The sequence below is a fragment of the Neoarius graeffei genome, chromosome 1 (genome assembly GCF_027579695.1).
Source record: "Neoarius graeffei isolate fNeoGra1 chromosome 1, fNeoGra1.pri, whole genome shotgun sequence".
Classification (NCBI taxonomy): domain Eukaryota; kingdom Metazoa; phylum Chordata; class Actinopteri; order Siluriformes; family Ariidae; genus Neoarius; species Neoarius graeffei.
The window spans coordinates 100,801,898-100,824,615 of NC_083569.1; the positions used below are offsets into that span (position 1 = coordinate 100,801,898).

The 22,718-nt window shown below is 40.7% G+C and overlaps 1 protein-coding gene across 1 annotated transcript in view; it reads left to right on the forward strand.

The window, feature by feature from the left end:
• The window catches only part of LOC132885684 (octopamine receptor beta-2R-like), a 135,267-nt gene that overhangs the window by 77,402 nt on the left and 35,147 nt on the right, over window positions 1–22,718 (forward strand). The window contains exon 6 of the mRNA XM_060920318.1: window positions 11,428–11,594. Coding sequence (XP_060776301.1) covers window positions 11,428–11,594 — 167 coding nt within the window. The remainder of the gene's footprint in view (window positions 1–11,427; window positions 11,595–22,718) is intronic.

The window sequence follows — 22,718 nt, forward strand, 5'->3', positions numbered from 1 at the left end:
TGTTGTGGATTTTCAAAAATAGTCATTCTAACAATGCATGTAATATACTGTATTTTGAATGACTTATAACATGATATGTTCATATAGTTCATTATAAACATGACTAATGGGGTTTAAGTAGTATGAATTTGTAATTTAATTGTAATTAAAAATGTCCTTGCCACAAGGACTGTTTCCCATCCTTCATTCCCATGGAAGTGATTAAATATTTACGGTGACTAGCTTTCCAATTTCGATTTCAGGATGGGGGTCGATTAACAGGCTCCAGTTGATACTGAATGATTGGATGTCGAGTTGAACCCCTTGAGGAAGAAGGCACTAAATTGGCATTTCTAACTTATACAAAACTATATGAAGGATGTGTTGAAAGGTCAGTGAGGGCTGGTGCTTCGAGTAGGCTGAACGTTTGACTGTTCATGGAGAGATATGTGAATTCCTACAGCTATAACTATGAAAGGACGCACGATATCGTCTCTAGAAGCATTGCACCAAATACAGTTCTTACCAATGAGTTTACTATAATGGATACAAGCAAAGTTTCTTCAGCTTACAAATGAGCTAATACTGCTGATACTATTGCTGATACTAATACTGAGCAGGGCCTTGATTTGCTTTCAAAAAAAGTCAAAAGTCAAAGCCCTTCCTATGCCAGGACCTGGTCTTCCCAGGCAGTCTCCTGTCCCAGTACTAACCAGGCCTTTCAGGCACATTGGGCAGCACCAATCTTCACTTCTGTAGCCCTCAGCCTCTCGCCTATACAGCTAGGGTTACAGTGGGGGATTGTTCCTTTGGTAACCGCAAGAGTTTGACTCCCCACTCGCATCTGTATTGCAGCGTGACTTGCCAGATGGCAGTAGCTACCACTTTTATGATGGTCTTTGGTATGACCCAACCGCGAGTAGAACTCATGGTCTCCTGGTTGAGAAGCAGACATGCTAACCACTAGGCCAGCCCACAGTTGAGTTGCTCTCAAAACAGTCTCAATTCTTCACGGTATGGTGAGCTCATAGGACTTAATGTTTCAATCCCTCAGATAAGTCAGCACTCTCAGATCTTGAGTGGAGAAGGGGCTAATCACTTCCTCTTCCTCTTTCATGTTTTGTTTTGTTGATAGGCCCACGACACCTCCAGAGGGCTCAACAGTGACACCCAGCATCCCAGGTGTGCTACCCTCTGCTTTTACCCCTCTTGCTGGTCATTTCACAGCCCAGATTGTATCCTTATTTTTCAGCCAGATCCAGCTGCTACTTTGTTCTGCAACCTCTGACAATGACCTGACTACTTGTCAGAGGGCCTGGCCTCGAACTCCATCCTCTTCAGGAGCTTAGATGTTGAGGTGGCTATAAACCCTCTACAGCCGACCTCTACCAGGAGGACCTTGGTCCGCCAGCCTTGTTGTTTTACCTCTGCTGCTAGGTCAGCATATTTTCAGTCTCTTGCATTCATATGCTTCATTAACTACAGCCTCCCATGGCACAGTTAGCTCCAGAATGTACTGTATAAGTACTTCTGTGAGGTTGACCATAGGATCCACAAGATGTTGACATAGGATTCCACAAGATGTTGAAAACATTCCTTTGAAACTGTGGTCCATGTTAACATGAATACATCACACAATTCTTGTAGATTTTTCAGGTGCACTTCCATGCTCTGAATCTCCCGTCATACCACATCCCAATGGTGTTCTACTGGATCCAGTTCTGGTGACTGGGAAGACCACTGAAGAACTTATTGTCATGTTCATGAAACTAGTTTGAGACAATTTTTGCTTTGTGACATGGTGCATTTCCATGCTGGAAGTAGCCATTAGAAGGGGCAGCACAGTGGTGCAGTGGTCAGCACTGTTGCCTCACAGCAAGAAGGTTCTGGGTTCGAGCCTAGTGGTCAGTGGGGGGGGTATGGAGTTTGCATGTTTTCCCTGTGTCTGCGTGAGTTTCCTCTGGGTGCTCCAGTTTCCCCCACAGTCCAAAGACATGCAGGTTACTGTAGGTTAACTGGCTGTTCTAAATTTCCTGTGGGTGTGAATGTGTGTGAGTGCTCAGAAAGGAACCAGCCACCCTACTATAATTCTGGCCAAGTCAACCAAACAGGGTTCAAGCCCAGATCAGGTTCAGCAGTGACAGCAATGATGAGCCATTAGAAAATGGTAAATTGTAGGACAGATGGGCAACAATAACAATACTCAAATTAGATTAGATTAGATTAGATTAGATTAGATTAGATTAGATTAGATTAGATTAGATAAAACTTTATTGATCCCTTTGGGCAGGTTCCCTCAGGGAAATTAAGATTCCAGCAGCATCATTATAGATAAACAGAGAAAATAAATAGAGAAAACTTCTAGATAAATGAAAATAAATTATTTACATATACAAATATAAAAAGAATAAGATATGGGGAAGGGGGAAGGAGGGGGGGAAAGGGGGGGGTGGCAGCAGGAGAGATATTGCACTTTATATTGCACATTGTCTGGTATTGCTTATTGTTAGGCTAGGCTACTGCTCCTTCCCATCCTCTGTCCTCCTGTTACCCCTCCTCCCCCCCAGAAGGGAGTTATACAGTCTGATGGCGTGAGGGACAAAGGAGTTTTTGAGTCTGTTCGTCCTGCACTTGGGAAGGAGCATTCTGTCACTGAACAGGCTCCTCTGGTTGCTGATGACGGTGTGCAGAGGGTGACTGGCATCATCCATGATGTTCAATAGTTTGTCCATAGGCCTCTTCTCTGCCACCGTCACCAGAGAGTCCAGCTTCATGCCGACCACAGAGCCGGCCCGCCTGATCAGTTTGTCCAGCCTGGATGTGTCCTTCTTGGATGTGCTGCCCCCCCAGCACACCATGGTGTAAAACAGGACACTGGCAACCACAGACTGATAGAACATCCACAGGAGTTTCCTGCAGATGTTAAAGGACTGCAGCCTCCTAAGGAAGTATAGCCTGCTCTGTCCCTTCCTGTATAAGTGTTTGGTGTTGCAAGTCCAGTCCAGCTTGCTGTCCAGCCACAGCCCGAGGTACTTGTAGGAATCCACAGCCTCCACCTCAACTCCCTCGATCAGAACTGGTCGTGACCTTGGTCTGGACCTCCCAAAGTCAATGACCAGCTCCTTGGTCTTTGAGGTGTTGAGCTGCAGATGGTTCCTGTTGCACCACACAGCAAAGTCCCTCACCAGGTTCCTATACTCCTCCTCTCTGTCATCACTGATACACCCAATGATGGCTGTGTCATCGGCAAACTTCTGAATGTGACACATCTCCGAGTTGTAGCAGAAGTCCGCGGTGTACAGGGTGAAGAGAAGAGGGGCCAGCACCGTGCTCTGGGGTGCTCCGGTGCTGCTAATCACAGTGTCAGACGTGATGTCCTTCAGCCTGACATACTGCAGCCTGTCAGTGAGGTAGCTGGAGATCAGGCAGGGGTCCACTCGCATCCTGTTCAGTTTGTCCTGAAGCAATAGGGGCTGGATGGTGTTGAAGGCACTCGAAGTCCAAGAAGAGGATCCTCACTGTGCCATTTCCCTTATCCAGATGCGAGTGGGCTCAGTGTAGCAGGTAGAGAATGGCGTCTTCCACACCGACACCTGCCCGGTACACAAACTGCAGACAGTCCTGGGCACGTTGTACCTGGGGTCTGAGGAGGCTGAGGAAGAGCCGCTCCAACATCTTCATCAGATGTGAAGTGAGTGACACTGGTCGGAAGTCGTTCAGCTCGCTGGGCCAAATCTTTTTGGGAACTGGAATGATACATGATGTCTTCCAGAGGGTTGGCACTCTCCCCAGCTGCAGGCTGAGGTTGAAGATGCGTTGGAGTGGTTCACTCAGTTCAGCAGCACAGGTCTTCATTAGTCGGGGACACACCTTGTCCTGGCCTGCTGCTTTCCTGGGGTGAAGCTTCCTCAGTTGACCTCTGACCTGGTCTGCAGTAATGCATGGAGGAGTCGGTGTTGAGGAGGGGGAGGAGGGGGCTGCTGTGATGACTGGGGGGAGGTGTGTTGAGGGACGAAGGAGAGATGGCTGCAGTGAGGGAGAGGGTGGGGGGTACGTGGGCTGGTTGAACCGATTGAAAAAGTCATTCAACTCATTCGCCCTCTCCACTGTCCCCTCAATGACTCTGGTCTTTGTATTGTGGCCTGTGATGGTTTTCACACCTTTCCAGACCTCCCTCATGCTGTTCTCCTTCAGCTTCTGCTCTACCTTTCTCTTGTAGCTGTCCTTAGCTTCCCTCACGCAGTGTTTTACCTCCTGCTGTGCTGCTTTCATTGCCTCCCTATCCCTGCTCCTGAAGGCGGCCTTCTTCCTGTTGAGGACAGCTTTGACTTCTTGTGTTACCCATGGCTTGTTATTAGGGTAACACCGTACAGTCTTAGCGGGGTAGACCACATCTGCACAGAAGTTAAGGTAATCCATCAGACAGTGTGTCAGCCCCTTTATGTCCTCACAGTGTGGGCTAAGCAGCACATCCCAGTCCGTGATGTCATAACAGTCCCTGAGGGGATCTTCCATTTCAGGGGACCACCTCCTGATGGAGCTAGTTGTTGCAGGCTGCCTTTGAACCAGAGGGGTGTACTTCGGCTGTAGAAGAACCAGGTTGTGGTCAGACTTCCCTAGTGGGGGGAGGGGTGTGACTCTGTATGCATCCCTCACATTAGCATACAGCAAGTCAATTGTCCTGTTGTTCCTTGTTGGACAATCCACAGCCTGGTAAAAAGCAGCCAAAGTAGAGTCCAAAGTAGCATGATTAAAGTCCCCAGAAATTATATGATAAATACCTCAGGGTGCTGTGTCTGCAGCCTTGCTGTGACAGAGTGAATCCTCTCACATGCAGCGGCTGCATCTGCCCTTGGAGGGATGTAAACACAGATGGTGATCACGTGACTGAACTCCCTCGGCTGATAATATGGCCGCAGGCTAACGGCTAGCAGCTCCAAGTCCGGGCAACATAAAACTGTCTTTACGGAGATATGCCCCGGGTTACACCAGCGGTTGTTCACATAAATGATGAGTCCCCCACCTTTGCTTTTCCCGCATGTGTTAGTGTCTCTGTCGGCTCTCACAGCAGTGAATCCCCGCAGGTCCATGTTAGCATCCGGTACAAGGTGTGTTAGCCATGTCTCCGTAAAGATAAATAAGCTGCTGTCCCGGTAAATCCACTGGTTGTTTCAGAGCAGAAAGCTTGTCGACTTTATTCGGCAGTGAGTTCACATTCCCCATGATAACGGAGGGAATGGATGGTTTGTAGCACCGCCGGTTGTCCGCTAGCCTAGCCTTTAGCTTAGCTCCAGCCTTGCAGCCCCTGGGTTTCCTCCTCAGCTCGGCCGGGATGGGGTGTCATATCCTGGCTCGTCCCATTGTTTTCAGGGCCAGCAGCTCCTCTCTCGAATAAGTGAGAAAACTGACTCCTGGTTGCATGTTAAAGTTAAATATATCCATGTTATAGAGTAAAACACACTATGTCTTCGTAAGAAGAGCAGAAAAGTAAAAAAAAAGGTGGAAAAAAGAGGTTTAAAGAGCTAAAAACTACAGAGCTACTGGAGAGGCAGCTGTCTCACACAGCGCCCATCCGTAAATAGGCTGTGGTATTCAAGTGATGATTGATTGGTTTTAACGGGTAATCCCCACACCATTACACTACCTCCACCAGTCTGGACTGTTGACACAAGGCAGGTTGATCCATGGATTTATGCAGTTGGTGCCAAAATCTGACCGTACATTTGCGTCTTCTTCTTTAGTGTTCTGCCTGATGGCAGGTCCAACTGTGATGTCCATCAGATCTTCTGGGGAACATTACAGTACTACTACCTTCTACTGCATTATTATAGAGGTTTTCTCCTCTCAGTCATTCTCACACACACAGACAATTTAGAGTAGCCAGTTACCCTAAGTGCATGTCTTTGGACTGTGGGGGAAATCAAAGCACCCGGAGGACACGGGGAGAACATGCAAACTCCACACAGAAAGGCTCCCCATCAGCCACTGGGCTCGAACCCAGAATCTTCTTGCTGTGAGGCGACAGTGCTAACCACTGCACTTTTTTTTCCCCCTCTCAAGACTGGTGTGTGTGAAAATTGCAAAAGATTAACTCTTATAGAAATAGTCAAACCAGCCCATCTAGCACTAACAATCATGTCATGGTCAAAATCACGGAGATGACATTTGTTCCCCATTCCGATGGTTGATGCGAAAAACTGAACCCGAAGCATTGCTGGCTCGTATCTGCATTAGATAATCGCATGAATGGAATGTGTAGGTGTACAGGTGTTCAAAATAAAGTGCTCAGGGAGTGTAAATAGAATGTTTTGCTGTTGCCTGTAGGCAGACAGCATGAGGATTGATACTACATGGACCTTCAGACAGTCTGACCTTTACTGTAACTGCTAAAGGTCAGACATTCTGAGCAGAGTCAAATGAAATATCTAAGTTTCTTAAAAGCACAGTGATATTGAGCGATGCTCCTCACAGGGGGGTTGTGTGAAATGGAAAACAGACCGGTTGCACAATCAGGACTCGCATACCTTCACGATATCATTTACAGCTGCTTGTGTGTTGTAATAACCCCATTTTCAGGACAAAATTTGCTTATTTGCCTGATAGGAAACGTTGTACTCTGCACTGCAAAAAAAAAAAAAAAAAAAAGATACCTGAGCAAATGGAAGTATTATGAATACTGGCAAGTTTTTGGAGAAAAAAATGTTTGAAATAACCAAGATTATATGCTTATCGAACAAGACAAATTCAAGGATGAAATTAGTGAATATGTCTAACAGGCCTATTATTATTATTAGTAGTAGTAGTAGTAGTAGTAGTAGTAATATAACCTAGGCATGTAATGATTCACCCAGTTTAGGATTCAGTTCGATTCAGGATACTGATTACACGATTCGATTTTCCCCACGTTTTTGAAAAAAAAGAAAAAAATTAATTACCAAAAAAAAGTAACATTTATTTTCCTATTCTTTATCAACTTAAATATTCCTTTTGTTAAATAAAAAAAGGACAACTTTTTGTTTCATTTTCTTAACAACCAACAATAATTATTTACCCACATTTTTAATGGTTGGAGTCAAATATAAAGCCTATTAACTAAAATATTCCTTTTATGAAAAATGAAAACGTTAATAAAAATAGGCCTTATGAACATTTGTACTCCCTCCATCTGCTTCTCTTTAGCTTTCAGGAGTCTGTAAAAAGAGAGCTTGGATTTCTTGCTAAATCTCTTTGTACAGTCAGTCACACAACAGCTCTTTCACATTTTAGACGTGTTTTTGTGTGTTTTTGCTGCATTAGAGCTGTGTTACTTTTGCCTACAGTGAAGTCATATATATATTCCTGCTATCATACTATCATACATTATTCTATCCACATTCACTGAGCAATCACATGCTCTGATTGGCTACTCTACTACTAGGATATCAGCTCATATACCGTGAGTAGAGAAAAACAAAATGGTGGACTGTGTTGCTGAACCAACCGAGGACGAAATAAAAAAAACCCTCTACTAGAAAACAAAACTCATTATCTCATCTCATTATCTCTAGCCGCTTTATCCTGTTCTACAGGGTCGCAGGCAAGCTGGAGCCTATCCCAGCTGACTACGGGCGAAAGGCGGGGTACACCCTGGACAAGTCGCCAGGTCATCACAGGGCTGACACATAGACACAGACAACCATTCACACTCACATTCACACCTACGGTCAATTTAGAGTCACCAGTTAACCTAACCTGCATGTCTTTGGACTGTGGGGGAAACCGGAGCACCCGGAGGAAACCCACGCGGACACGGGGAGAACATGCAAACTCCGCACAGAAAGACCCTCGCCGGCCACGGGGCTCGAACCCGGACCTTCTTGCTGTGAGGCGACAGCGCTAACCACTACACCACCGTGCCGCCCAGAAAACAAAACTACAAAAAAAAAAAATGGAATGAAAGTATTATCATTATTTCACAAATTACTACTGTCATTTTGCCGGTTTGTTTACATTCTAAGCAGAAATTATTCTGTCGCACGTTTTCTATAAAGCTTTTATTTATCGAATTTGAAAAAAAAAACAATAAAAATGCTCTGTTTCTCACAATCCTTCCACTCAATCTCGTCATACGTGGCTTATAGGCAACTCGGTGCTATGCGCCTCACAGGCGATCAGCTCATGTACGACTTGATTTCATGGAATAAATGTTAATTATACACTCATTTATGCAGTTCTCCAATCAGTAGCATCGGCACAATGGATAAACTTCTGCAGTTACAGGTAAAAAGTGTCAGTTAATTTCCTCATCAAACATCAGAACAGAGTAAAAGTGTTACCTCTGTGACTGTGAATGTAATCCTATTCAAAGGCTTACATGTTAATTGTGCTTCTATTTATATCTTCACATTAAAATGCTGATTAAGCTTTAACTTGGATTAACCTCAGTCAAGTTAGACTGTTCTGATTCATCCATCAGGCGTAATACAGTATTAACATATTAACGAATTCGGGTCTAAAAACAGATGTAGAAACAGATGTCTGAAGCTCACGCATGCAAAGCAGTGCAACTAAACCACTTGTTTGGAAAGTGTAATGTGTGCTCAAAGCAGTTAGGATTGAAACCATTGCCCTTATGGACTAATTCAGCATTTAAATGCGTGCAGACACTTCAGACTTAACCATAACCCTGTACCTGCTGCAGCTCTAATCCCCTACATTACCAGCACACACTGAGGGATTTATCATGCGTGAGATTGATGCATCTGTTAAAATGCAAAGTGCTTTAACAATATTTAAAAACGTGCTATATACGGTACAGTGCCTGTGTAAAAATTTGTACACCCCATACTCACTCATTGATGGGCTGTATTTTGTAGAACAATACTGAAGACATCAGGAAGTCTGGGGAAACACCTACAAAACCACTCTGCAGCCGATATGTACAATACAGAAAAGAGCAATAAGGACAATAAACAAAACAGGATACAGAGATCACACAAACTCACTATTCATAAAATCACACATGTTGAAATTTATGGATCTGGTCAAATTCAGAACAGCACAAATAATGTACAAAGCGAGAAATAATCTATTGCCAAAAAATATACAAGGAATGTTTAGTGAGAGAGAGGGGGGATATAATCTAAGGGGAGACCTAAATTTTAAAAAATCAAAGGTTCGAACAAATATGAAAAACATGTGCGTATCGAGCTGTGGGGTGACTTTATGGAACAGACTGGAGACAGAAATAAAACAAAGTGCAAATATAAATCTGTTTAAAAAAAGGTACAAAAAATATTTTTAAACAAGTACATGGAAGGCGGCACGGTGGTGTAGTGGTTAGCGCTGTCGCCTCACAGCAAGAAGGTCCGGGTTCGAGCCCCGTGGCCGGCGAGGGCCTTTCTGTGCGGAGTTTGCATGTTCTCCCCGTGTCCGCGTGGGTTTCCTCCGGGTGCTCCGGTTTCCCCCACAGTCCAAAGACATGCAGGTTAGGTTAACTGGTGACTCTAAATTGAGCGTAGGTGTGAATGTGAGTGTGAATGGTTGTCTGTGTCTATGTGTCAGCCCTGTGATGACCTGGCGACTTGTCCAGGGTGTACCCCGCCTTTCGCCCGTAGTCAGCTGGGATAGGCTCCAGCTTGCCTGCGACCCTGTAGAAGGATAAAGCGGCTAGAGATAATGAGATGAGATGAGATGAGTTTATATATTCATATTTATAGGGATAGGTATGTAGTAGATATTTATTTTTGTAATGATCTATTTATATAGATATTTATGAAGTGTATATATGTTATATAGTGTGTGTGTGTGTGTATATATATATATATATATATATATATATATATATTAGTGCTGTCAAAAATGTCGCATTATTATCGCGTTAACTTGACTCAATTTTAACGGCGATAATTTTTTTATCGCGAGATTAACGCTGTGTGACATGATGTAGGTTTTTCATAAGCTTTTGAAACTGCCAGATACTTGGAACAGAGACTTTGCTTAGAAAAATGATAGCAGCTAGACTGTAATGCCACGCCCGCACAGCCAGAGTCCTCTGCCCTCCCCCCAAAGAACCAGCGCGGGCATGGCGCGCTAGCCCCACACCTCGGGACGAAGAGCCATGGTGCTCGGCTTAGGTTTCATTTTCCCATCGGCGGCTCCAGCCCAACTTTGCAGTGGCTGTGACAAGACGTGTTATGCTCTGCAATAAAAAAAAAACATTGGTACAAAGCAAGCCCATTCACTTTTTTATGCTGATAAGAGAATACAATGGTTTTTCATGTGACAAAAATGTGTGATTAAATTGCGATTAATCGCAAGTTAACTATGAGAGTTGCGACATTAATCGCGATTAAATATTTTAATCGCTTGACAGCACTAATATATATATATTTGTAATTATATATTTATATAGATATTTATGAAGTGTATATATGGTATATAGTATATATTTTGTAATTATATATTTATATAGATATTCATGAAGTGTATATATGGTATATATTTTTATAGGTGTATTAATGTAGTTTGGATTTCGGAGTAGTTAAAAAGGGGTGGGAAATTAAAAAAAGTATTGTACTTCTTCCCACTCCTTTTTCAAACAATGTGCGGTGTTTTGTAATGTCTTAGCTCTTTATGTTATTTTATTTATTTTTTAATTTCTCATTTTCTTTCTTTTGTATGTCCAAATAGTTACATACATTTTTTTATACATGTTCAAAATAAAAATAAATTCATTCATTCATTTATTCATTCATTCACATCAAAACTATAAAATAACGTCTGGAACGTATACGGAATTATGTGGTAAACAAAAAAAGTGTTAAAAAACAAACTATGTTTCGTATTTTAGATTCTTCAGCATAGCCAGTGTTTACCTTGATGACACTTTACACACTATTGGCATTATCTTAACTAGCTTCATGAGGTCGTCACCTGGAAAATGAAACAAAATGTTTTTATGGATATTTACTGAAAAGCATTGTTTGAGCATATTCATGATGGATTCCAGATATTTGTATAAAAGCAGAAGTCTGGTTTACCTTGTTTTGTAGCTTGTTATGTGGATATGAAGAACACTAGATGATCTTAGGACACAATATAGAACGTGGTTTATCAGGAATTCAGAGATGTATGTATGACGTGAGGTGATGCTAAAACTAATCTAGTATTATACACACTACACACAAATTTCAAGTACAGAAGTACTTAGTAAATAATGAACGCATCAGTTTACTCAAACAACTTTACAGACTATTTTAGTTTAGTTTTTTTTTTAAAGAAGGGGTTCAGGAAACACTTGCTAAGATTAGGCTCGCGAAGTATTTCTCATCTTGGGAACCACAACTCTGCTCAATTAAATTCTGTGTCTGTGATGTATGCAGGAAAATCAGTTCTGGACAGAGACTCGGATGGAAATTAATGACTCCTAGTCTCGCTGAAGTTTGATTTGTTTGCTGTTTTCCACAGGGGCCTTTTGTATTCCTGTGTATTTGCCCTACATCTTGACAGGCAAATGGATGCTGGGCCGAGGGCTGTGTAAGCTCTGGTTGGTGATGGACTACCTCCTCTGCACCGCTTCCGTCTTCAACATCGTCCTCATCAGCTACGACCGTTTCCTCTCTGTCACCAGAGCGGTGAGCCACTTAGCACTTCATATTTCTTTTTATGCTGCATGCTGAATGAGCTGGGGGTCAGATACAGTATAAACAGAAGGGCCTGTTTAATATTAGGAGTATCACATAGTTCCAGTTTTAGGAATGACTTTATAAATTATGCAAGCTGAATCCAGACAGAAATGGACATTTGTAATACAATCTAAAAATGTCCTCGTAGCACAGTGCAATGAAATGCTGTTTTTTGTTGGGTTTTTTTTAGGTTTTCATTGCGGGAAAACCAAATTCATTTTTCAAAAAGTGCTAGCTAACATAATTCAATCCCAAAGTACTGTAGGAGTAGTTGGCTAATCATGGGCATTAATGCAGACTAATGAAAATGAGTGATTTGGTCATCTGCCAGTTCCCACACACCAGCCAGCCAGACCTGGCACTGGACACAAATTGACAGATGGGCATTAGGTTTTTTCAGGCAGACACAAAATGAGATCAACATCATTACTTAATAACATTAATTGTCATTAAAATGAACATGAAATTCCTACATCTAATCACATCATTAACAGTTTTTGATCTTAAACCAGATAAATCCAAGACATTGCCTGTGGACGACCACCGTATATACTATTATATACGAAATGATATTACATAGACACGAGTGTTTTACTGGGAAATACGCCACTCGTATTTTTCATCCGAGCTCCATCCGGGACATGGAGAACCAAAACTGTGACATAAATCTCTATATGTCACTCGTGAGGAAATCGATGAATTGTTTTGATAAATTTGGGGACTTTTTGTTTGTGAATGTGTCAGTATAATAAAAAGAAAATCACATGTTGGCTTGAAGATATGAAGTTTATCTTCTAGTGTTGAAAAACTCGCATTTTTCATACAAAATACATCATGGATCTGAGTGACACATTTAAATAATATTGGCTGGCGTTGAGTGGTCTATCAGATATATTCCATTCAGCTAGCATGATACTGAACGAGTCGAAGACGAGTAGCTGAATGGAATATATCTGATATACCATGAAATAATCCAGCCAATATTATTATGATTATTATTATACCTTCCTTTCAGGTGTTCAACACATCTTTCTCTTTCAAAATTATCTCAAAATCTTCTGTATTTAATGAAGCAAACCTGGCAGCCATGTTTGTTTACAAATTGTCACAGTCACTCACTCGCTAGCGTGGAAGTTTTACGTCTCCGATTTTGTCTTGACGACCATGCAATATCATAAACCACATTCAACGCTCGTTCTCCATTGGATACAGTGATATAATACATGTACAGTGGTGCTTGAAAGTTTGTGAACCCCTTAGAATTTTCTATGTTTCTGCATAAATATGACCTAAAACATCATCAGATTTTCACACAAGTCCTAAAAGTAGATAAAGAGAACGCAGTTAAACAAATGAGGCAAAAATATTATACTTGGTCATTTATTTATTGAGGAAAATGATCCAATATTACATATCTGTGAGTGGCAAAAGTATGTGAACCCCTACGATTAGCAGTTAATTTGAAGGTGAAATTAGAGTCAGATGTTTTCAATCAATGGGATGACAATCAGGTGTGAGTGGATACCCTGTTTTATTTAAAGAACAGGGATCTATCAAAGTCTGATCTTCACAACACATGTTTGTGGAAGTGTATCATGGCATGAACAAAGGAGATTTCTGAGGACCTCAGAAAAAGCGTTGTTGATGCTCATCAGGCTGGAAAAGGTTACAAAACCATCTCTAAAGAGTTTGGACTCCACCAATCCACAGTCAGACAGATTGTGTACAAATGGAGGAAATTCAAGACCATTGTTACCCTCCCCAGGAATGGTTGACCAACAAAGATCACTCCAAGAGCAAGGCGTGTAATAGTCGGCAAGGTTACAAAGGACCCCAGGGTAACTTCTAAGCAACTGAAGGCCTCTCTCACATTGGCTAATGTTAATGTTCATGAGTCCACCATCAGGAGAACACTGAACAACAGTGGTGTGCATGGCAGGGTTGCAAGGAGAAAGCCACTGCTCTCCAAAAAGAACATTGCTACTCATCTGCAATTTGCTAAAGATCACGTGGACAAGCCAGAAGGCTATTGGAAAAATGTTTTGTGGATGGATGAGACCAAAATAGAACTTTTAGGTTGAAATGAGAAGCGTTATGTTTGGAGAAAGGAAAACACTGCATTCCAGCTTAAGAACCTTATCCCATCTGTGAAACATGGTGGTGGTAGTATCATGGTTTGGGCCTGTTTTGCTGCATCTGGGCCAGGACAGCTTGCCATCATTGATGGAACAATGAATTCTGAATTATACCAGCGAATTCTAAAGGAAAATGTCAGGACATCTGTCCATGAACTGAATCTCAAGAGAAGGTGGGTCATGCAGCAAGACAACGACCCTAAGCACACAAGTCATTCTACCAAAGAATGGTTAAAGAAGAATAAAGTTAATGTTTTGGAATGGCCAAGTCAAAGTCCTGACCTTAATCCAATGGAAATGTTGTGGAAGGACCTGAAGCGACAGTTAATGTGAGGAAACCCACCAACATCCCAGAGTTGAAGCTGTTCTGTATGGAGGAATGGGCTAAAATTCCTCCAAGCCAGTGTGCAGGACTGGTCAACAGTTACTGGAAACATTTAGTTGTAGTTATTGCTGCACAAGGGGGTCACACCAGATACTGAAAGCAAAGGTTCACATACTTTTGCCACTCACAGATATGTAATATTGGATCATTTTCCTCAATAAATAAATGACCAAGTATAATATTTTTGTCTCATTTGTTTAACTGGGTTCTCTTGATCTACTTTTAGGACTTGTGTGAAAATCTGATGATGTTTTAAGTCATATTTATGCAGAAATATAGAAAATTCTAAAGGGTTCGCAAATTTTCAAGCACCACTGTATGGACAGATTTTTGCATCAGTCTGTCAGCACACTTATTCCTTGGTTCATGTAGCTTTGACTTCAAGCATTTTTTGTCCCGAAACACCTTTTGTTATGGATGATATAATTACCCAGTAATCCAGATTCTCATCATCTAATTTCCAGGTAAACACCTTGAACTTAGGCAAATGTACAAGGAAGCACTCTGAGTTTAGGAGAAGTAGCAGTTCACAAAACACTGAAGGAGCATATGTAGGGGGAAAAACAACAAGAGAAATGTTTTGACAATGTCATGAGGTTCAAAACATCATGACCTGCTTTTCCGTCTTTGGGACATCTAAGAAGAACATGGAGGAACCGTTCTTGGATATAAAACACCCAATTTAAAGAACAAGGCTATCATGAAGCCATTTGATGGTTTGATTATTGATTACAGTACCTTCAGTTATTGGCATCCTTTTTTAAAAAATGATATTTTTCGCTTCAACCAGCCACTTTATTCGGAACACCCATACATCCACCAACTGTTTGATGCCATTCTCTAATCAGCCGATCCCTTGATGCATCAAATCATGCAGATACAGTTGTGGTCAGAAGTTTACATACAGTGACATGCATGTCATGGCAATATTTGGGCTTTCAGTCATTTCTTTGAACTGTTCTTTTTCTGTGGCAGAATGATTGTATAGCATACAGCTTTAACCCTTTGATGCAAAACATATGCACACCCTTTCTAATGCACAACATGGGTCAAAAATGACCCGCATTCATTTTCCAGGTTATTTCATGCTGACTGAGTTTTTCTTTGCTCTATTTTTTGAAATCAATTTATTTTATGATTGAATATGCCAAGTATTCTTTAAATATCTTGTTTTTAATTACCACAAATCATTAATTGAATTTTTTCTTTCCTACTTTATGAACAAAAATACTTTTTATATTACTACGCATGGGTCATCCAAGTGTGATTTAAAATTAAATGTCTTAATACTATAATAATAATAATTTGTTTCAAGTAATTACTTTAGCAGTGAATGGGGCCAGTTATTTATTTATTAACTATGTAGTTAGCTAAGCCAACTACAATAAAATTAGCTAACTAAAGTAGAATATGTCAACAGCTCGGTAGCTAATAGAAATTACTTGTAACTTTCTGACAAGTGATCTACTCACTCTCAAGGTAACCTAAACATAATCCATTTTTTTCTAAGGTAATGTTAGAACAATTGAAAAACATTACTTGCATGTATTAGATGGGCAAAGGGCGCTGTGCTGAGCTGTGAAATGTCTGACACAAGCACAATTCACAGTTCCCACCAAACGCTGGAGTAAATGCATGCGGGTCGGTTCTGACCCATGTGTGTAAACTTGATGTAGAATTACAAAAGCTGTGCTTGTTCATAACTTAAGAAAGGAAAAATAAAAATGATGATTTGTGCGAAACAAAAACAAGATATTTACTGCATATTTGGAAAAGTAAATGACAAAATGAATTTATTTCAAAAGTATATCATAGAAACACTCAGCCATACATGAAATAACCTGGAAAATGAATGCAGGTTGTTTTTGACCCATGTTGTGCATTAGAAGGGTAGTGATACAAAAAGGGTTTTTATTCAAAAAGTAAGAAAGGAAAAAATAAAATAAGGATGTATGATGATCAAAAACAAGTTAATTGAGGAATACCTTGAATACTGAATGATGGAATTAATTTATTGCAAAGATATAGAAGATAAAAACTCAGCCGGGTCACTTTTGACCCATGTTTTGCATCAAAGGGTTAATAAAAAAAAAAAACACTAGAATTTGGTGCACAAGTTTTATTTATTTATTTTTTTTTTTTTTTTTTGGGGGGGGGGGGGTCCTGAAATCAACACAGGGTCAAAATTATACATACAGCACACCTAATATTTGGGTAAAATGTCTCTTCGCAAGATTCACCTTGACCAAACATTTTTGGCCAAAAAAGTCAGAATGGGCAGCCCGGTCATCACACTTGACAGAAATGATCTGGGCTGTGTTTGACAAAAGCGACGATGCTAAGCAGCTGTCAAGTGCTCTAAATCTACAAGAATGTCTGAAGAAGCGCCGGAAAATATGTCAAGTGATTTTCTGCTGAAATGAATTAATTACACGGCTAAATGTTCGGCCTGTTGCGCAGACAAATCAAAGACTTTCAGGATTTTTACTCCTCACACTGCTTAGCATGTTGGAAATACCCCCACCCCAATATTGTGGCTCACATTCCAAGAGGGTAATATTAGGTATTATTCTATCCACATTCCCTGGATATGAGCAGTCGTGCGCTCTGATTGGCTACTCTACTACTAGGATGTACTGTGAATAGAGAAAAACAAAATGGCGGAGCGTGTTACTGAACCCGCCGAGGACGAAATAAAAACTCTACTCGAAAACAAAACCCCAAAAATACAAAAGAAAAAAAAGCAACAAAATATGGAATAAAAGTATTTGATGGAAAAAACGTATCTTTTTTTTATTTTTCAAGAATTATTATTATCGCATTTTTCACAAAATGCTCCTGTCGTTTAGCCGGTTTGTTTACATTCTAAGCAGAAATGGTTTTGTCGGACGTTTAGTATAAAGTTTTTATTGATTGAATTTGCAAAAAATAAAAATGCTCCGTTTCTCAAAATCCAGTGAATGTGGATAGAATAAAAGAGTTTTTCCATGAAATCGAGTCGTATATGGCTTATAGACAACTCGGTGCTATGTGCCTCGTCAGCTATCAGCTCATGTACGATTTGATTTCGTGGAATAACTGTTAAATGAAACATTGGTTGAGAGGGGGCGTGGTTGAGGGGGGCGTGGTTGTCAGCAAGGGGTTCTGATAGCTCTTGAACTTGACTTTTGCCTTTAATTGTTAAACATTAAATGGTATCTATCTCTCTCAAAACTGAAGAAGATTTGCCAGACATCTTGTAACGTAAATGATAATCGACTGCTGGAGCTATATTACATTACAGGCATTTAGCAGACGCTCTTATCCAGAGCGACGTACAGCATACCTAGAGCCATACATGTCAACCTTTAGTTCCCCATGCCCTTACAAAATCTCTACTTTTCCCTTACATATGCCCATGAGCCCTTATACACAATAAAAAATTCCAATATATAATCCAAAGCGGGTGGCACGGTGGTGTAGTGGTTAGCACTGTCGCCTCACAGCAAGAAGGTCTGGGCCTTTCTGTGCGGAGTTTGCATGTTCTCCCCATGTCCGCATGGGTTTCCTCCGGGTGCTCCGGTTTCCCCCACAGTCCAAAGACATGCAGGTTAGGTTAACTGGTGACTCTAAATTGAGCGTAGGTGTGAATGTGAGTGTGAATGGTTGTCTGTGTCTATGTGTCAGCCCTGTGATGACCTGGCGACTTGTCCAGGGTGTACCCCGCCTTTCGCCCGTAGTCAGCTGGGATAGGCTCCAGCTTGCCTGCGACCCTGTAGAACAGGATAAAGCGGCTAGAGATAATGAGATGAGATGAGATGAATCCAAAGCACCGATTGTTTTATTCCACATTATACACTCCTATTGTAATAGGCATATTTATCACACTGCACCAAGTTAAAGGGATCAAATAAGCATGTACTGAATAAAAAGAAATTTTAGATCCCAGAGAAAACAACTGAATTAAAAAGGACTATATGTACAGTCAAGTAAACAATTATCTACTAAAGAGAATGACTGAACTATAAACTTCATTATTTAATACACATTGTATCAGTGATACCAGAATTATTGATGTAAATTTTGCAAATAAAGTGTATTAATATGAAATAGTTCATAAAAATTACACAAAGTTCTATTTGACAAGTGTTGACATCACCTACAATACTACCGTACATTCCACCAAAGAAAATTACTTGAAATAGAACAGCAGTACTAAGTAGGTATGTTAATTAAAATAGTAGGTTACATGTAATAAATTATATATATAATCATGTCAAACAGTAAATGAAGGTTAGTAAAAGTTCCATTTGAGAAAAAAGCGTTGACACCACAAGCAGTGTTAGATCCAACTAAAGATGACCGAACCACATCAAGTCTACACGGAGTGCAGAATTATTAGGCAAGTTGTATTTTTGAGGATTAGTTTTATTATTGAACAACAACTATGTTCTCAATCAACCAAAAAGTCTCATAAATATCAAAGCTGAATATGTATGGAAGTTAGAGTGGGGCGTTTTTAGTTTTGGCCATTTTAGGAGAATATGTATGTGTTCAGGTAACTTTCACTGTGCAGAATTATTAGGCAACTTAATAAAAACCAAATATGTAGCCATTTCACTTATTTATTTTCACCAGGTACACTGATATGACAACTCCAGATTTGCAAATAAACATATCTGACATTCAAACACGAAACAAAAACAAATCAGTGACCAATATAGCCACCCTTCTTCATGAGGACACTCAAAAGCCTTCCATCCATAGATTCTGTCAATTTCTTTATCTGTTCACGACCAACATTGTGTGCAGCAGCAACCACGGCCTCCCAGACGCTGTTCAGAGAGGTGTACTGTTTTCCCTCTTTGTAGACCTCACGTTTTACACTGAACAAAAATATAAACGCAGCACCTAAAGATTTTATTTATTTTGTACATCCGATACTGATTTTTTTTCTGCCCACATCAAATGATAGTATAGCATACCAGTAAACATTTTTTGAAAAAAAAAATGTCCCTCTACTCAAGTTCTGAGCAGTGCCCAGACTTGAGATAATCCATGATCCAATCGGGTGTGACCATTGCAGACAAAAATTTCACTGAGTAATTCATGTCATGACCATCCTTTATGTGGGGCCAATAAAAGGCCACCCTAAAATGACAAAAATGTTCAAATGTCAAGATGCCACAGATGACCAGAATCAACCGGGAACGAGCCATTGGCATGCTGCAGGCTGGAATGTCCATCAGAGCTGTAGGGCGTCAATTGGGGGTGCATAATTCCATGATAGTCCGCCTCCGACGACGATTTCAGCAGCATGGCACCACAGACAACATGCCACATGCACGCAGGCCACGTGTCACCACTCCAGCACAAGACCGGCATATCCGTCTGACCCACCTGCGTGATCGGTGCCGGACTGCAACATGGACCGCAGATGAGACCATGGGGAGACACAATCGCAGGGTCAGCAGTCAAACTGTGAGAAACCGACTCAGAGAAGCTGGCCTCCATGCACGTAGACCTCATCGAGGATTGGACCTGACTGCTGGGCGACGACGTTCTCGTCTGGACTGGGCTCGGGCACATAGAAAATAAAAATGAAAATGAATTTCTATCTGAACATTTGTATTTCATAAAATATGGACCGCTGCGTTTATATTTTTGTTCAGTGTATAATGGACCACAGGTTCTCTGTGGGGTTTAGGTCAGGTGAACAAGGGGGCCATGTCATTATTTTTTCACCTTTCAGGCCTTTACTGGCTAGCCACGCAGTGGAGTATTTGGACGCATGAGATGGAGCATTATCCTGCATGAAAATCATGTTCTTCTTGAAAGATGCTGACTTTTTCCTATACCACTGCTTGAAGGTTTCTTCCAGGAACTGGCAGTAGGTCTGGGAGTTGAGTTTGAGTCCATCCTCAACTCGAAAAGGTCCAACAAGCTCATCTTTGATGATACCAGCCCATAGCAGTACTCCACCTCCACGGCGTCTGAGTCAGAGTGGAGCTCTGTGCCCATTACTAATCCAGCCACAGGCCCATTCATCTGGCCCATCAAGAGTCACTCTCATCTCATCAGACCACAGCACCTTAGAAAAATCAGTCTTAAGATATTTCTTGGCCCAGTCTTGACATTTTATCTTGTGTGCCTTACTCAGTGGTGGTCGTTTTTCAGCCTTCCTTACCTTGGCCATGTCCCTCAGTATTGCACACCTTGTACTCTTTGACACTCCAGGAATGTTGCAACTCTGGAATATGGCAGAACTGGATGCTAATGGCTGCTTGTTAGCTTCACGCTTGATTTTCCGCAGATCATGTGCAGTTATTTTGCGCCTTTTTTTTTCCACACGCTTCTTTCGACCCTGTTGACTATTTGCAATGAAACGCTTGATTGTTCGGTGATTACGTTTCAACATCTTCGCAATTTCAAGAGTGCTGCATTATGGTGTTATTTTTGCCTCATTAATATTTGTAAATGCACAGAAAGTGATCTACAAATAGTCAGGGGTTTGTACATGTGTTTTGATATCCACAAATGTAAATTTAATATTTGTAACTTGTATTTTGGTCTTTGCAAATAAATGTGTACTTGTAAATATACTGTTTTTCATTTGCAAATCAAAAATACATTTGTAAAACTGACAATTCTGTTTGTGAAATGTGAGTCGCATTTGTGGATCAGCAATGACACGCATTCACCGCTTTTCCTCTGTGGCATATTTTTGAGACACTCTGCAAAATCCACAAATGCAGACAAAATCCACAAATAGCCTCACGTGCACATTCACGTCCACTAGATGGCAGTGTGGTAAGACAACGGATCTGACACGTGCTAAGACAAAGGAAAACGTTGAAATTGCTGAAATTGAAACGTCTGATGGATGGGTATGTTACATTGATGAATTGTCAATAAGGTGTTGTTACTATGTGTTGTTACGAAATTATGTTAGCATACCTCATAGTCTCTTGCTAATGTAACGTCAGGTAATGTAAGGTAGGCTAAAGTTTACCCTTAACAATAGTCTCGTCAGCTTAATGCTACATTGGCATAAAATATCCAACATTTGCTTTTTTACTGTTTGTCTGTGTAGTTTAAAGCTAGTTTTAGGCTAGAATTATAGATTTAGGCTACAGTGGCTCACAAAATTTAGTAGACCAACACCCCTGACATATTTTACAGACATTTCGCTATAACTTCATAGAACAACACTTTGTAGCCTGTCAGTTCAATTGAATTGTTCTTTTTTTTTTGCTTGATGTTGAAGAGATCAACACTCATCAACCTCACTTTCAACTCTTTCTTAATGTTTTTCCTTTGTAGGAAACATTAAAACAGCACATCATGGGAAGACTGCATGACAGGGTCTCGCATGCTCTCCAGCAAGCCCCACTTGCATGCGAGACCCTGTCATGCAGTCTTCCCATGATGTGCTGTTTTAATGTTTCCTACAAAGGAAAAACATTAAGAAAGAGTTGAAAGTGAGGTTGATGAGTGTTGATCTCTTCAACATCAAGCAAAAAAAAAGAACAATTCAATTGAACTGACAGGCTACAAAGTGTTGTTCTATGAAGTTATAGCGAAATGTCTGTAAAATATGTCAGGGGTGTTGGTCTACTAAATTTTGTGAGCCACTGTAGCCTAAATCTATAATTCTAGCCTAAAACTAGCTTTAAACTACACAGACAAACAGTAAAAAAGCAAATGTTGGATATTTTATGCCAATGTAGCATTAAGCTGACGAGACTATTGTTAAGGGTAAACTTTAGCCTACCTTACATTTCCTGACGTTGCATTAGCAAGAGACTATGAGGTATGCTAACATAATTTCGTAACAACACCTTATTGACAATTCATCAATGTAACATACCCATCCATCAGACGTTTCCATTTCAGCACTCTTCAATTTCAGCAATTTCAACGTTTTCCTTTATCTTAGCACTTGTCAGATCCGTTGTCTTACCACACTGCCATCTAGTGGATGTGAATGTGCATGTGAGGCTATTTGTGGATCTTGTCTGCATTTGTGGATTTTGTCTGCATTTGTGGATTTTGCAGAGTGTCTCAAAAATATGCCACAGAGGAAAAGCGGTGAATGCGTGTCATTGCTGATCCACAAATGCGACTCACATTTCACAAACAGAATTGTCAGTTTTACAAATGTATTTTTGATTTGCAAATGAAAAACAGTATATTTACAAGTACACATTTATTTGCAAAGACCAAAATACAAGTTACAAATATTAAATTTACATTTGTGGATATCAAAACACATGTACAAACCCCTGACTATTTGTAGATCACTTTCTGTGCATTTACAAATATTAATGAGGCAAAAATAACACCATACTGCATCCGTCTGCAAGACATCTCACAATTTTAGACTTTTCAAAGTCTGTCAGATCTCTCTTCTGACCCATTTTGCCAGAGGAAAAGAGGTTGCCTAATAATTATGCACACCTGATATAGGGTGTTGATGTCATTAGACCACACCCCCTCTCATTACACAGATGCACAGCACCTGATATACTTAATTGGTAGTAGGCTTTCAAGCCTAAACAGCTTGGAGTGGGA